This window comes from Neodiprion lecontei, chromosome 1 (genome assembly GCF_021901455.1).
Source record: "Neodiprion lecontei isolate iyNeoLeco1 chromosome 1, iyNeoLeco1.1, whole genome shotgun sequence".
Classification (NCBI taxonomy): Eukaryota; Metazoa; Arthropoda; class Insecta; order Hymenoptera; family Diprionidae; genus Neodiprion; species Neodiprion lecontei.
Genome location: NC_060260.1, coordinates 19,878,207 through 19,896,033, shown reverse-complemented (window position 1 = coordinate 19,896,033; position 17,827 = coordinate 19,878,207). Strand labels below are relative to the sequence as shown.

The following is a 17,827-nucleotide window of genomic DNA, read 5'->3' as shown; positions in this document are numbered from 1 at the left end:
CACCTGCTGTGATAAGAGTACAAGATTCTGGGTGACAGGGTCTCAGTAGTATGGATAGGACGAATAGGTGGAACCCATATTGTCCACAATGGTTTATGTTTTGTATACTGAATTATACTAAGTACACTATTGCAAATGACAAAGAGAGATTAAGAACGAGTAGTGTAATCAATTAAACTATTAGATATGACAAAGCAAATTAAGTATGACTAAGTACTACGTTACGGTTAAGGAAAAGGTGAGTCAAGGAGTGGGCCACCTTGGGTAGCGCGAGGGTGACTCTTAGGGCACACCACCGATTTGCCGAGCCGTTCCGTCGGGAAATCCTCAGTCTCCACGTTGCCTTTTCTGGGTGATGGAAGGTCCTTTCCGGTAGCCGGTTCGATCGATGGGGTGCACCACACGCTTATCTCCAGGCTGAGATCTCGATGATCTCACACTCCTCAATTACAACTGACTTGATGGTGTCGATGGATTACCGATTACAGCTCGGTTTCGTCGGTGGTGGGGCGTTATTCTGCAGAGTAGGCATCGCGCCATCTTTCGGTGTCGATGCACTTCCTGACTCATCTGGTTGTGTGCGGGGCAGCGACCCTCGGAGGAATGCGCCGAGCAAGCAGCTTGACGCTTAGCGCGTGTCGCGAAAGTGAAAAGGACCGTTCGTAACAACCCTATACACGCAGTTCGGTCAGACTGAAAGGATTCCTGGAATGAATAATCAGATATATAGTTATAACGATATGACTAGCAAATTTTTGGCATGGTAATACACATAACTAACTAAACATAAATCACAGAAGTCTTACACGTAAGCTATATACAAAGCTATTGCATTTATGTACATATGTACATATATTTATATTACAGTTTTTTGTCGTCTGTCGGTCGTGAATTTACTGTTTCTTACGCGCGGTCTTCTGGGCTTCGATGATTTGAGGGGGGGTTCGCGGATTGAGAGTTGTCGGGCACGTCTAGAATCTACGATCTCGGGTAACAAACAAAAGTAAAAGAAATCTGCTAATTTATTCTCCATTTTTTCGGTCCAGAATTTATCGTCACGTTTTATTTTATCAAAAATCAATCCCTTTGGCGTCCAAACTATGAAATAGCACCACTTCCTATTCGTAATGTGTAGAAGACCTTGAACCTGATACATGTAATTATGAGAAAGCTCTAACTTGGCTTTTCCACCGATTATTTTCGTCTCAAATATTTATTCTGTATCCCAAAAATCTATCGAGCGAGCGTAACGAGTGAGCAAAATTTTTATATGTTCAAGCGAAATCCCGCAAAAAGTACTGATATCCCCAAAAAGCACCTCTGGTGCAAAAACCTTTCGCTAAGTATATTAATGTGATAGCCACCTACAAAACTGTCATCAAATCAGATACTACTGCCAAGTATAATTTATTTGGAAACAAATGATGATTTTGATATACTATAACTAACGATAACAAAAAAAAAAATTGAAATCAAAATTGAAATTGAAAAAAAAAATTTCTATTGAAAAAAAAAAATTGGAGGTAGTGGTACTTGGCGGGCCGTTTTAAAACAAGCACAAGAAAATAAAAGTCGAGCTATATCAATGTTGTAATGGCAATATAAACATGGGCCCGCCAAGTACTACGTACTCTAATTTTTTTTTTTTAAACAAAAAATGTTTTTTTTTTTCAATTTCAATTTTGATTTCAATTTTTTTTTTTTGTCGTCATTAGTCATAGTATATTAAAATCATCATTAGTTTCTAAATAAATTATACTTGGCAGTAGTATCTGATTTGATGACAGTTTTGTAGGTGGCTGTTTTGTAGGTAATGTATGCATGTATGATTACCCCAGAATTACGTCAAGTTTATTTCTAAAAACAAAACGCGCGTATTTTAGTGGCCTAATACGTACGCGCCGTATTTGCTTTGTATGGTAAATTTTGCCCGATACCTTGTAACTTTACCTTGGATACTTAGGTAGTCACAATAAGTGATAAGAATATTCCTTATGATCGACAAAGTGTAAACACTAATGCAAATTGCCGAATAGTGATTTCGATCATTTAACCTGAACACGTAACAAATTGATGACATATTTTAGCCACTAATGCAAACCGGGCTAGTACCACACGTCACAATGCATTCTAGTTTATATTTTCGTATGTTTAAAAAACTTGAGAATGAATTTATACTGCTATTATGAACAGCAATATCGGCTCTTGAAAGTACCTTCTTAAATTAGAGCCTTGCGATTGTTCGTACTCAAGTGATTGAATATCGAAGTCGGAGAGGATGCGACATCAATCATATAAATAATTCGATTTACCTAATTTTTTCCTGAAATTTGACAAAATCTTTATGCCGGGTCGTTTCTTCTTCTTCAAAGAGAGGTTCCTTCTCTTCTGAGCCATCGCGGGAATAAATACTGACTCGAAATAATAAAAAAAACGGTAGAAAAACACAAGCAAAAATAAAAGCGCGAAACACTATCCACGTGCCGAGCGACGAGGATTCGAACGAGGGGAATTGTAGCGGGAGGTTTGAGTCTACTCTCCTCGCCTGTAATTCGCATGGTCGCCGGCCAACGCGGTCGTGGCGCTAGCAGGCGCCCGCCTTTTGCGCGAGAAATTTGCTGTTTTATTCTTCGTGATTTTCCTTCTCATTTCCTCATTTTTGAAGAAAATTAGGTTCTTAGGGAGTCATTTTGAAGATAAAGAATAGATCTGTATCGCCTGTTTCGCCGAATTTCGAAAAAAAATTCAGTGTCCGCTGTGTCTCACTTCAAAGATAACGTACTTTCAAGTACGTTTTTCGCAAATCTAAAAGCGAAATCGAAAATTCGGCAAAATACGCTACACAGATCTATTCTTTATCTTCAAAATGACCCCCTAAGAACCTAATTATCTTCAAAAATGAGAAAATGAGAAGGAAAATCGTGAGTCTCTGTTCGCGCGCGCTCTTTGAGGCATAGGCAACGCCCTCAATATTCGAAAGAGCTTACTCTTGACGATTTTCTTCGGTTAATTGGTTATTTGATTGTTGCATTGCCTGAAACATTTGGTTGGTAACGCCTTCAAGCTTGTCTTCGGGACGCGGAACTGTCTTAGAGTTTCGATTTATTTCTACATTATTGCGACGAATGAAGTCGCGTTCACGGCGTTCTTGATTTCTCAATTGAATAAAACGGGTAACCTCTTCTATAGGGAAATCTTCACGGCGAGCAAGTTGACGCGCAGTTAATCTCTCTTCGTTTAATTGTTCTAGAGCAAGACGGTATCTGCCCATTGCAGTTAAATCATTACGTTCGGTGGCTTCTTGTAGCCTATTCGCAAGCTGGGTCATTTGGTTTGTCAAATCCCAAAATCTCTCTTCGAATCGGGATTCAGAAGTGACGGATTGTCCATTTTCTGCAGTCTCAGCAATAGTAGGAGGTACTGCCAATCTCCGGTCGTTGTCGTCCATTGTGACTTTTTTTTAAAATTCACCTTGAGTCAAGCTTGGACTTTATTTATTTGAATGATTAAAGTTTGACCATCAAATTCTTAGTTTCAATTACAATTTTTCTTCGATACTTTTAGGGTGACTCGAGTAAGTAGCAAAATGCTTATACTTACGCTAGGAGTAGCTAAATTGAGGTGTGCAGCATCACACTCGAAGATCGTTACAGCCGTCGGTACGAGGCTTTGATGTCCTGGAGTCTCTGACAGGCACCGGGGGCAAGAATATACTCGTAAGAGCAGTTCGAGTCTGAGTGTCCTTATTCTCACTTCATTTCACTTAGATGGTTTAAACGCGAAGTTTATTGTATCTAAGGAGTGCAGAATTTTGTACTTGCTTCCTTTTCAATAAATACACAGGTTCACTATGGAAATTGTCCAGTGCAGAATCAGGCGATCTACACTCAGTCCCTGATTATCAAGCGGTCTACACATAGTCCTTGATTGTCTACGCGAGGCGGCCTTTCACTCTATCCCTTGCTAGGTGCAATCCGTAATAATTACTTCTAAACGCGTAGCCGAAGGTTCGCGCGTGGACTTATTGGGCTCATGCACTCACTTCCAAAGTTCGTCACTCTGATCCGGCCGTTTGATACGCGCGCCGCGTTCGTTGGTTTAAACCGGATCCTGGCAGGATTGCCAAATTTGTCATGCGAAAATTACGCAACGATTATATATATTCATATGTTTATTCTAAACGGAGAATTGCGTTATAATTGATTACAACAATTGTGAGTGCGGGCGTTAACGCTATATTAAATTTACGTATAAGTAAAATTAGGCGTGCGTTACGCCGGGAGGCAGTATTGAGACTGACTACCCGGCCTCTCGCCGGGCTCAGCGACAGTGCATATAATCGCGTAATTCGAGCACTGCTGCCGATAAGAAAGCCAAGCGCGCAGTGCGGGCTATGCTGCATGATGAATTTCGCACTCATTTAAATAATCCCCGGCATGTTCCTATGAGAGGATATAAACTGTTACATTTCATGACAAATGTTCCAGCTCTATCACAGCTTATTCCTCGACTTATCCTTTACTAACTAATTACGATATTAGCAAATCTCGTTGCACTAGGTGCCTGGTACCCAACAATCACTTTCTTTTGGCCTTTTCAGCTTTTACTGAGACTGCGACGAGTTGACTTCGTACTACCCACACTAGCAGAAAGATTAGGCTATTATTTTTAAGCTCAAAGAAAGAATCCGAAGAAACTTCCATTTTATTTCAGTTATTCCCTTATTGTCTGCTTATAATTTAACTAGTTAAATAAAAATAATTAGCAATGCTACTCCCCGCACATAGATTCGTATTCTGAATTGGATGAAAGAGGAAAATGAATAGAACTATTCTGCTGCATCTTTATAAAGTAATAAATTAATTTTACAACTTCACACAAATATCGGCGTAGTCTAATATAAGTGTTATGTTCTGGGAAGAACGTCTTCCGAAATCTTTAATTCGATGAATGATTTTTAACTTAAGCTCGATTTACAGATCTTGTGGTGAAACAATCTGGAATTATGTTGTTGTGCGTCGTGCTAACTATAACTATGCATCATTGAAATAATCCTTTTTACACAACACTTTAATTGAAATACGTATTTATTAACAATAAGAAGTTCTTCGTATCGATTCTTAAGGTTCGGTTTTACAATGGTTTTATACACTTATATGATTCACTAATGGAATCACGGTACTTATACTTAAGTTTGAAGTTTTTGAATATCAGCGTTTTATAATTTGGAGTGATTTGCACTGATCGGAATTTCCATGTGTTTTGAATTGTGTGTAGTCCAAACTGGTTTTAAATTTAATTAAGTTCTGTTTCGTCTGGTGTCTAAATTGGTTATGTGCGTTGAATCAGTCTGATTTAAAAAATACCTCCAATAGTGGGAATTTTGGAAAGACTCCTCATTGGTCTTTGGCTGTGTTAGTGCAAGCCAATTAGTCTTGAAGAGGCCACTGGCACAGTGCTGACAAGATACTCAGTTGCAAGAATGATTTTTTGAGTTCTAAGAATGAGACTTTGTGATCTGATCGTCCTTTTTTTTCTCACGTTCCTCGCTTTTAATCTGCGAAGTTTATGAACCTGAGTTTTGCAAATTTTGACTGTAGACCATGCAGTATGTGTGTGGGTTAAAATCAAAGATGTAAAGTTAAGTATGAAAATTATATATACTGCAGAGCATTACACAATGTAAGCTTGCTTTCATTACGCAATGACGGATGGAATGCTGTATGCAGATTTCCAGTGCAAAAACATTACACACTGAGTATGAGTGATGCTAACTATGTACATAGATCGATATGGATCTTATGTTGGAGCTATGGTACGAGCATGCGAAGTTCTCTTATGGTAATTCCAGGTCAGTAAGTTACACTATAGAGAAAATACTACCATAATTATCGGCTGGGACGTAACATGGGACCATCGAAAGCGAATTTAAAAGCAGGATCAACTGTTAATTTTGATAATCTCAGTTATCTGAATGTCTTCACGTCAAGACGTAAATTTCACACATTATTTATGGGTAATAAAGTACCATTTTTCTGCTCTGAAATAACACTGGTAGCTTCTCCATATTCGATTTTACCCACATTTGATCTGCGAAGTCTGTGCAGCTCCTCGCCCACTTCTTCATTAGGGATGTTGTTCCAAGGTTGTAATTCAGCAACCCCAAATAATATGTACAACGCACCAGTCGAAAACATTATTGCAACCGTAATGAGGAATACCATACGCCATTGATTGATCGTTTGCTACAATAAATTAAAAACTATTAGGTTATAAGCTCTGAGAGGTGTAACTCAGAATAGTACTTTATGCGGCATTTCCGGGAAGTAAAAGTTTTTAGGACAAGAATAATGATTTCGAACAACTGGTGAATTTGAAAAATTAACGACGGAGCCAGGAATCGAACCTGGTATCTAGCGATGCTTTACCGGAGACTTACTCCACTAGACCACCTAGCCGCCCTGACTCTGTTGTCATTAATTTCTCTCATAACCTTACATATTTTCAACAAAATTCTCTCGTAGATTAATGATTTGCACACCCGCATCTCATTTATTAGACGGCATTGCCGTCTTACGGGCTTCTCATCGGAAGCAAAGGATTGAAAGGGTAAACATAAACATCTACGCACTACAGTCTCCTTACATCGTGCATGCAGAGAAGAAATTCTTACTCTTAATAATGATTTCATTTGAACTTGGAAACATTATCAGAGCCAAAAACACTTGACGGATGCGCCGCATACATTATTTTTTCCGGCACCGGTTTTAAATATCACCTTGACGTCAGTTGAGATCCCCACCCTTAACCGCGCAACAGAAATCAGAACTGCCGTAAAAAGACTTTTTGACACAGCGTGCGATAAGTTCGATTTACCGTGCCTGCGGAACGTGCGGTAAGTGAATGTTACTTTCACAGCTATCTTTAGAATTGTAATAACATACTTCTGCGCACTGTGTATTACCAGATTATAATCGATGTAAACAAACGCGGCGCTAAGAAGCGAAGGCGGCGCTCAGATTACTGGAATCGATTACAAAAGGTCATATTAGCTTTTCTTTGTGTACCAATACCACTTTTATCAGATCTTATCATAAACTTACCACAACTTGTGTCAAAAAATAGTATACATAACTCGTGCGGGCAAGTATCACCTACTTCCCGCACTTGTCAAGTAATATACTATTTCAAGGAAGTTCCGAGGTTAGCGGTATCAGATGGCACTTTACGGATCAAGAACAGGCATCAAAAAGTGACTTTTTTATGCCCGTGCCAGAAAAAGATTATTTTCACGGTTCGTTTCTATAACCTTACATTATCATTGGTCAGAATCCCGACTATCATAGGAGAGATGAATCCAGAGCTTGTGGCAACGGTGTTTACAATACCGAGAAGCACGCTTGCGTGATTTGGACTCAAGTCGACAGTGCATGCGAGCGTTCCAGCGGAATTTGCACCGGCAGCCGTCATCCCAGCGATCATAAATGCTGCTGCTAAGATCGGATGACAGCCACTAAAGGCCAGACCCAAGAGCATTATACTTTGAACGCCGTTACATACTAGAATTGCAAACTTCCTCACTCTTGTTATTGACATTTTCCTCGTTCGGAGCAGCCAGTCCGCAAAACTGGAAAACATGTAGGCGAATACCATGCGCATCATGTGAGGGGCAGCTGAAAGCATGCCAGCCTACGAAAAAATCCAAATTATAAACCAACGAGTTTTAAATGGAAGGAAGTTAAGAGACATGATGTTAATTCTTTTCACATCTAAGTATTTCGAGCCAAGTAAATTCAGCTGAGTTGCAATATTTGTAAATTGAAGCAGGTCGCTGAATAACGTGCATTGATTTACTCAGGAAATTTTCCTGTTATGTTTTCGAGATTGGTGGCAAAGGAATCGCGTGATGTAGCAAATGTTGATGACCAATGACTAAGCATTTTCTTAGCAGTTTAAACTGACGTTATTATAATTACAATTATTTGTCTTGAGCAATTTCATAAATAGTATTCAATGTGAAAACATCACGGCTATAGTTCTAGGACAATACATGATAATTTTTTTTTTTTTAATTTCAATATAGGACCCTGTTAGTAATGTTTTCAAATATTCCAATTCAGGGAGTAGGAATTCGGAAGCTAGGACCGAAAACAATCGATTACATTGAACAAGACCGTCACAAAGTGAGTGTGAACATTGATTTTCATTGGCTTTGTATACTGTAACTACATTAAACTGAAACGAGGAATAATAATATTTTACTACAGAAACCATGTCAGTCAATAGTTTCTCAGCTTTTAAGCTTACTGATTTATCATAACCTAGTTCTTTACGTATTGTGTTAAACGTAACGAATTCACTTTTTTTACAGATCTACGTAATGTGCTATGTCTACTACAAAACATCAAAGTAGATTTGTTGCATCTCACCGCGTTAATATTCCATCCATGGATATAGTTCAAGTAAGATGGCGCTTCTGAATTGAGAGTGAAAACACCCCAAGCATTACCGCATTCGGCTATGGCTATTAGCCAGAGAGGCCATGAAGTCAGAATGGCCCTCCACGGTACTGTTTGAGAATCGTCGTGACTCACAGACTCTCCTAAGCTCTCCAAGATGTAAGCTTTTTCGGCTTCTGATATTCGGGGATGCTCTTGTGGCCTGTCATAGGCAAGATAGTACCAGACAACGTACCTAAAAAAAAATTGAACACTACTCTGCAAAAATAAAATGGCTATTGAACAGAATTCAATTGCTCTCTTACATTCATGTAGTAGTCCTACCTGTACCGATGGAGTAATCGCACCCTTACTTTTCGTTTATTCATAAACTGATGAACAGAATCAGCCCAAATATCAAGAGTGTATAGCTTTTTTATCGTATAATTCGGGTAAGTTATTTATAGCCCGAGAATGACTTTCTTTAGTAAATTGATTAAGATCACATTTTATCATGTGCTTTTAAGTGAGGTAATAAAATATATGCACACCATACAACGCCGAGTACAGATGTCACGTAGAAAACTGATTCCCATCGAAGCCAGCTGATAAGCATTGCACTGATTGGATAGGTAATCGCTGCCCCGACAGAACTCCCTACCATGGACAAAATATAATCAAAATTAATAGTTGAAAAAAAGAATTCGTGTTTGTTAGATCTACTCATAGTAGATTCTCATTAGACGACTAACGAAACTTATAAAGTAACGAAATTTATAAAGTCATTTTATGAGTAGGATAGAAGAAATGCAAATTTTATTTCATCAAAACAAAATCACTAATATTGATTAACTAACAAAATATGTTCACTCATGACTTTAATAAATGTTGGAACCACAGCGTCGACCACGGTGGTTACGCTGAACAGTAAAAGAACCCAGTAATAAAATCATCTATCGCAGATATAACAAGAGAGAATTTCTGAAGAAAGCCATTGCGAATAAAAATTGAAAATTCACGCCATGCGAGCTTCAAATCTTGGCGCTGTGAAATCTGCAAGATAGAGCAAAACTGAGTAGAAATACGGATTACCCAAGGAAGTTGATTCATATTCATTTCTTCATTTGTACATTTAATCGAGCCCAACCGTGAGTGTACTGACTAAACTCAATAATAGGCTTACTTAAGTCTATAAGGTGATGTATATAAAAATCAGAGGATCCACAAAAATCTAAGCTACCCATCACGCACATTACAGAAAAAAAATTAACGTAGCAGATCATAAATCAAAATATGAAAAATATGCAAGCCACGCTCATATCATGTAATCTTATCTTATTTGAAATGCCAGAAAAGAAGGGTGGAAAAGGTATGCAATAAAAAATCAGATGGATAAGATAAGATAAGGTACGGTGCTTGTTGCAAATTGATGCAGTATCTTAGAAAGAGGAGTCAAGTAGCTTCAGATGTATAAATGGAACATTAATTACATTTCCTCTTTTTTTTTTTATAGTTCCAAATTTACCAATAACAGCTCATTCCTCAAGGGAACAGGCTCTGCACTTTTGCATGAATGTTTTTCCAGTCATCGAATCTAGAAGTCATAAGCTATATAGTTCAATTAGAATTAAGAAGCTTACAAGCAACACAAAACAGTTATGGAGTAGATGGTGAAAAATCAAGCCAAAAGCCTTCATTTCCAATACCATTTTTCATGGATTGAAAGAAAATATTCGTCAAACAGCGCGTCTCGTTTCCAAATTGTGTTTGAGTTACTGAATAAGTTTCTATTAGATTCTTGAAAATGTTTACACCTTTGACTAGGTTTTTCATAATGAAGTTAGTGTTGTAGAAATTGTCTTTACCAATCCTCTTTTTAGAAGGCATGTAGTCAACCTCCCGACCCACATATTCCATGCCCCTACTCTCAGTTCTGTTTTGTTCCGTCATCACAAGTCACGTATTACTTAAGATATTCCACCAATAAACACGTTATTATATTGCACATCCCAAGTGGAATATTGATTAAACAACGATCCCTAACAGGTTATGGGCCCAGGGATAATGTGTCATAAATGAGGGTTTCTCCATCAACTCGGCCGCTTTTTTTTCGACCATCTCAGATCTGCCCCATAATTGGTTATATCAAAGTACTACTAAAAGCTACTCTATGTGAATTTTTTCAGATTTCTTAATTCATTATTTGACAAGTTGCCGTTTTTTTTTCAAATGAATATATCTCGGAGACTTGAAGTAATTGAAGTAAAATGACTCTACATAAAAGTTGTAGTTTTTTGTTAGCTTTCGAGAGGAATTTTTGAAAAAATTTTTACGTTCCGGTAACGCTGATTTTTTACCAAAAAAGGAAAAAATAATTTTTTTTTATTCAAGATAGACCCTTTTTTTTTGCAGAAAAAATTACAGAGTCTTTCAATATGTGTGGCAATATCGCCACAAAATTGCCAGAGTGGCACGGGTCGAAGTTCGAGGGTAAAAAAAATGAAGCCACACATACTAATTTTTTTTTACTGTAACCTCGACCAAATTTGTGTGGCGTCAGCATCGAGGCTTTGGGGAAAGGCTGCATCAACGTTGATATGTTCAACGGAAAAACCTGGAATAAGAATCACCTTGTTGATGTACTTTACGTTCCCAGATTGAAATACAACCTGTTCTCGGCCGGTGCAGCGCTGGACAAAGGATTCAAGATGAGATCGACGAACTCAACCTGCGCATTGACGAGAAAAGGTCACACCATCGCGACGGGGATACATCGAGGAAAACTATTCTACGATGTAGTCGAGACGAAAGAAAGATGCACTACAAGCGTATGTGAGCTCGACAGACACGCTCCAAATCCGGTACGACAAACCGGCCCACCAAAATTTCCGTCATGTGAGACAAATTCTCAAGAGGCTCGATATACCTGTGAAGGAAGCGAAAGACCCATTCTGCGAGGCATGTACCATTGGAACAATACTCCGGCTTCCCTTTCCGGAAACTACGTCGAAATCCAAGAACATTGGCAAAATTATACATGCAGATCTCTGCGGGCCAATGCCCACGAAATCTCTCGGAGGATCAAGATATTTTCTCCTTCTGAAGGATAACTACTCGCACTACCGTGAAGTGAACTTCCTTGAGAGCAAAGCGGAAACTGCAATCTGTGTAAAAGAATTCTTCAAGAAAGCAGAGAAACAGTTTCTGGGAGGCATTCGAGTATTCCGCACAGACAACGGACTCGAATTTGTCAACAACGAGATGAAAACGCTGACAGATGAACTCGGAATCCGGCATCAACGTACAGTTGCGTACACCCCGGAGAAAAATGGTTGTGCGGAAAGAGACAATCGCACACTAAAGGAAGCTGGAAGGAAGCTAATACTCGCGGGAGTTTTCGGCGCGGAGTTTTGGGCAGAAGTCATTAACACGGCGGTGACCACGTGGAATCTAACTGGAACAAGCAGCATAAAAGGCGTAACACCGTCGGAACTGTAGTTCGGAAGAGGAGCAGACATTCAAAAACTCCACATCTTCGGCGAAGAGGTGTTCACGCACGTGCCGAAAGAAAAGCGCCGAAAGTTCGACGCAAAAGCAAAAAAGGGATATTTCATCGGCTACGGTAAAGAAGCCAAGAGACATCAAGTATGCGATACTTACGACACAAAATCGCAACCGTGAGAGATGTCGTCTTCTCCGGAAAACTCGACCAAGTAGTGGTGAAAGGAAAACGGGAAGATGACGAGGCGTGGTTGAACAGGGAGCACGAACGAGAAGAATCCGAGGATGACTCCGACGTTTTCGGGAACGAGATAGAGCAGAACGCACCTGAGATTGAACAGGACGAGCCTCATGTCGAACCTGAAGGTGCTGCGGAAAAAATAATGCTCGACCAAGAAAGAGCTAATAATTAGAACGAGGCCCACAGACTTCGAAACGGAAAAACGTTGAGAGTCCCCGAGCGATATAGCGGCCTCGCTGTCAAACTATTTCTAACTAAAAACCAGGAACCTCTCTCGTACCGGGAATCTACCGAGAGCAAAGAAGCGACGCTGTGGAAGAATGCTATGGACGAAGAGTTCGGGTCTCTCACCCGAAATAACGCATCGAAATTCGTGGAAAGTAGTATAGCAAGGCGAGTTCTGCGTAGGAACACCTACCTTACCGGCAAGCTCCCCTGACGCAAACCCTTAAAGGTTACCCCCCACCCCTCGTAAGATAAAATGTGCTTTGCCAATCGATCGTCAGTAAAGAAACCTCCTCAGTGACCACGATGGTCTGTAAAAAATCCCCCAAATGACCATGATCCTTGGTAAAAACTCCTCGGAACTGCCATCGTTTAACCCTCGTGCATTCTTCGTCAGTAAAAACCGCTTGAAATTAACTATCAGTCACCGTAGGTCTTACCCTTACCAGAAAAACAGCGCTCTCGGTTACCATGCTCATCAACCGTGAATCCTCAAGCCTTCGAGCGCACCCCGTGAATCCTCGGACATACGACCGAGAATCCTCGCACGTATCAGGTTTTGAAAGCTTCCAAAAGGTTCGAAAAGATTCTCCAACGATCGAGAGGTTTCGAGGGAAAGGAACGACGTTGGACGGCTCATGCAACGACCGTGAACGAATTTTAGGTTGACAAACAATTCTCCGAATCGTCCGACGGAAATAATATTCGGAATAGTCCGACGAGTTTCAACCTGACGTTCAGCGGCCTGCGGTCAAAATATTTCGGTGTGAGGTTGAATTCTGGAAGTTTCTGAAATTAGCAGAGATTCTGAATTAACGATTGATATTCACGATAAAAAATATTTTATTGGAAAAAGCTGAAAATTACAGTTTCACATAGAATTCGCAATGTTGATATATATGGCTTTTATACCAGTTTCTTCGCGCCACCAATCAGCTGATTATATTTAATTATACGATCATGTAAAATCAAGTAGTAAGCAGATGTACCAGTAGGAAAGTTATTTTTAGCCTCAAATTCGATACGGATATCTACTGATCCGGATTTCAAAGCCAAATTTTGTTTCGAACAGTCGATGAAAATCAAAGGTTCGTAATCTCGAAATTCGCTCTTCGTAAACAAAGGCTCGGGTTCTTTGCCGTAACAGGTGGCTTGAAAGTTTGCGTACATCTCGTACAGTAATGCAAAGCGATTGTGACTCATGTCCAAGTTCAGGTTACCGTACGGATAATACTCGGAATTCAAGAAGAGCTTGACGTCAGTAATGTTACAGTGATCAAGATGACTAGCATTTTTACCGGCTTTGTTTTATCGATTCGTTCGAAAACCGAGAGTCCAAATCGTGGTTTCTCCAAGTGGGTGAACGTTTTCATAGTCAAAACGTGTTTCGTGGTTGCCGGTAGCAAAGGATATTCGTACAACTCCCTACTGCGGAAGCTCATGGAGACAAGTGTATCTTTCTCAATGAAATTCAATAGTGCGATTCTTCGTTGATCCGAGAGCTTTACATAGGGTACTAACCATTCCACCTGATCGATCACGATTCTAAAGTCTTCGTCTTGATTTTGAACGATGGCATTTGGATCACTTTTTGATCTTGTAAGAATCAGCTCGTGTTTCGCGTTAGCGATGATCTCACGATAGTCTTCAGCAACGCCCAATATCATGCTCAAGGGAATAACTACATCGAAGTTGCCATCGGCATCAGTTAGTTTTTCGTTTCCTGAACATCAAGCCATCCAGCATTTTCCATAAGCCAACTTTGTTCAGGGTTAACCGAAGCGAAACCTTTCAGCAGGCTGGTCAGACCTAAGTTTTTACATTTATCAATCTCTACAGCGTTTAGTTTGGACCGTACATCTTCGAACAAATGGCAGATGGCGTTATTGACTAAAGTTGTGATCGCTGCTGCAGTGCCGTCCGATTTGAGCAATTTTCCAGAGATATGCAGCGAACTCTTGCTCGGTAATACGCATAAATCCTGATGCTGAACGGTGATTCAAATCTCATCGCTGTTGTTGAAAGTTGACGATGCGTACGGTTTGTGTGCGTGTATTTTTTGGTGTGCGATTGATTCGTCGAAGACGACAAGCGTTTGAATGCGTAAGATTTCCTCGTCTATGGTACGTAGCAGGCAACGAAACAGCAGAATCGCAGTTTTATTTGTGGGAAATTCCTTTTCCAAAAGGTGTCAGCCTGAGCCCCAGAGCTACCAGGAACTCCACGTTTCGACGTGTTAGCGGTTCAGGAATCGATCGATGACTGACTTGATCGGGACATGCTGACTTACTAATACGGGTAATTCCTGGGTAATCTGTTATAGGTGTACAATACCCATCTTTTATTGCGATTTGACGTACAGTCTCACAGTTATAACTTCTCCACGAAAATTAACCAGGTCTCCGTCTTGATCGACTAACCGACGGTGTATGTGATTTATGGTCTTGATGGTGATCGGAAGGTAAATGACATGCGACGGTACTTCCACGATTGTATATCCCGGCGAAACGATAGGGCAAAATTGGTGAATAGTACGGACTTTGCGTTCGTTGACATAGGCACCCGTTGTAATGCTGCATGTGACTCGCAATTCATTGACCTTGAGAATAGCTACAGGCATATCCGATTAGTAAGTTTGGTTAGCTGCCAGTACGCGCGGTGTAAATCCTAGAAGCTGATCAATAGAATCGGCTGGTTCAAAACTTATAATGTGGTTACATTTGATTTCGCTGCACAAGGTATCATTGCTGGGCTTTATGCTGATTTCAATTGCGGGATTTTTCAACGCGTTTTGAACGTACTTTTCAATATCCTCAATTTTGTAGCTGCCAGTAAATATAGTCACTACTTTATCAGCCGTGTATATTTTATTGTGACCAACGTCAACGTTGGGAATGTAATTGAAGGTTAACAGTCCAATGAGGCCGAGGACATAATTTTTGTTTAAAGTAAGTCCGATCGGAGGAAAATATTGTACTTCGAGAATCGAAGACGTTCTCGATATCGTTAACGTAAACAAATCATCCATGACTGCAAGTGTTGGACTGACGTTATTAAATTACGTCTCATGTTTATACAGCTCATCTCTTAGAAATTTCAGACACAAGCGTCCGCAAACAGCCTTGACGAGACACAGGTTGGATTGTCATCACAATTTCAATTATAATAAGGTCATGTCTGTTTGTCTTACCAAAGGACCAATTGCCCAAGAAAAATTGTTCCAACTTAGTCTATAAAATACCTTGTAGTGATTGAAGAAGATGTTATATAGGCCAAAGTAGTCGATGCCTTAAAACAAGCATAGAAAATTTTATTATGTTGACTTGGTTCGAGCAGAGTCCGACTATACCGGTACCTTGACTCTCGAGCTACCGGTAAACGACGCAAGAGGCGTCGTACCAAAGTACAGAGAGAGAAGGCATTCGTATTTTCTTTCAGTTCGTCTCCAGCTCTGTAAAGGAGCAGTTACAGACAAAGTCATTCCGAGCTCAACCTGTTAACTAATTTTCGCTATCATTCTAATAAAGTTTATTATCGTAATTATTATTGTAATTCTCGAGTGTAACAATTTTATTGCAACCCCTTCTACCAGTTATCCAATTATCCCTTCTCTTAGAACTTATTGAGTTTTTCTTTTCTATCCAAAAAAATTCAATAGGTTATGGGCCCAGTCACGCTGACTGCGAGAAGGGATCTAGATTGGTAGAAAAGCGGTTCTCGGGAGTGTCGCGAAAAGTGCGGTTTCTCTACACGAGAAGCGTAAAACGCGGTGTAATTAACGTGTGAAACGTGCTCCGTAAAACGCGGTGTGAAAACGCGGGAAGCGTACCGGTAAGCAATCACGGTTTAAAAGTCACGTGGTGTAACCGGCGGACGGCCATCTTGGATATTGTACCTCGTGTGAGAGTTCGTGCGCAGGAAGAGAGCAAAACGAACCTACGATGTCTGAGGCAATCACAACAAAGAATGTCTCAAAATTCGACGTGATTATCAAGGCTGGAAATTTCAGATGCGGGCGTTATTTATGGCGCATCGTATCTGGGGAATTGTGAACGGTGCAAAAATGAGGCCGGCCGGAGCGACACTAGAGGCTAAGGCATGGGACGTCGAGAATGCGCGTGCCATGTTCCTTCTGTCGCCAACGCTCGAGTCAGAAAAAAAGCGACCATTATTAATTTATGAAACCGCATGTGAAATGTGGAAGAAATTGGCGTCGATTCACGAACAACGATCGGCGTCGAACAAATTAATGCTCTCAACGAGACTGTATGAGTATAGAATGGAAGCAAACAACTCGATCACTCAGCACGTCGCCAAAGTGAATAACATGGCGGCTCAGCTGATAGACGTAGGAGAGACAGTCTCAGATACGACGATCATGGCGAAGATTTTGGGAAGTCTTACGCCGAAATATTCGAATTTCCTGATCGCATGGGACAATATGCCGCCAGAAATGCAAACGCTTGAGAATCTGGAGGAACGGCTGCGTCGCGAGGGGTCGCGTCTGTCAGCGAACGACAACAGTGAAAGTGCGTTCGTAGCGATGAGAAATTCGAAAGAAAAGGAAAAGGACAAGGACAAAAGAAAAGTGAGTTCAAAGCAGGACACGAAATATAAGAAAAAGGGTGCGAAGCCCAAAGTGCGGTGTTTCAAGTGTCAAGAACTTGGCCATTACGCGTCATCCTGTAAAAAGAAAGGCAGTGACGGTGGCGGGAACAATTCGAGTGATTGTGCTTTTGTCGTTGAGAACACGAGTGCGGGTAATCAGAAAGATACCGGTAAAAGTGCTGTGTTTCAAATTCCGTCAGAGGTAGTGAGAAGGATACTCGCTGCCGATGAAAGCGATAGCTGGTTGACCGACAGCGGAGCGTCGCGTCACATCACTTACCGACGGGACTGGTTAAGTGACTATCGCGAGTTACCGGTAGGTAACACGGTGTCTCTCGGAGACAGTAAAGAGTGTCGTGTCGCGGGAGTCGGTACAGTGGAGATCGAGAAGTTCGTAGACGACGGATGGGTATCGTCTCGTATCGAAAACGTGTTACACGTCCCGGATATGACGAAAAATTTATTTTCGGTCGGCGTCTGTGCGGAGAAAGGCCTCGGAGTGCTTTTTCGGGGAAATGGCGTGCGTATTGACAATAACGGGTTCGCGGTTGGTTACGGCGTGAAGCTCAAGACTAAAATCTATCGAATGATTTTTAAAACCAAAAGTGCGAAGTGCGGCAGTGAAGCCAACGTTGTGAAAACGAGTTTTCGAGTTTGGCATGAGAGACTTGGACATGTGAACGCACAGGTGGTGCGAAGCCTAGTCAAAGAAAACCTAGTAAAAGGCGTCGAGTTTTCGGAAAACTCAGACAGTTTTTGTGGTTCGTGTCAGGAAGGGAAATCCCATAGAAAACTGTTCAAGAAAACGCGAGTT

The 17,827-nt window shown here is 40.7% G+C and overlaps 1 protein-coding gene across 7 annotated transcripts in view; it reads right to left on the bottom strand.

Moving 5' to 3' along the window:
- Positions 1–5,069: 5,069 nt before the first annotated feature.
- Positions 5,070–17,827, bottom strand: part of LOC107226446 (sialin) — a 135,473-nt gene continuing 122,715 nt past the window's right edge. For 6 of the 7 annotated variants that reach the window (XM_046738333.1, XM_046738368.1, XM_046738350.1 and 3 more), the window contains exons 6-9: positions 8,990–9,095; positions 8,430–8,694; positions 7,315–7,689; positions 5,070–6,245 (exon numbers count right to left, since the gene is read on the bottom strand). In XM_046738333.1, coding sequence (XP_046594289.1) covers positions 6,000–6,245; positions 7,315–7,689; positions 8,430–8,694; positions 8,990–9,095 — 992 coding nt within the window. In that variant the 3' untranslated portion in view covers positions 5,070–5,999. The remainder of the gene's footprint in view (positions 6,246–7,314; positions 7,690–8,429; positions 8,695–8,989; positions 9,096–17,827) is intronic. The other variant, XM_046738379.1, reaches the window with a different exon arrangement.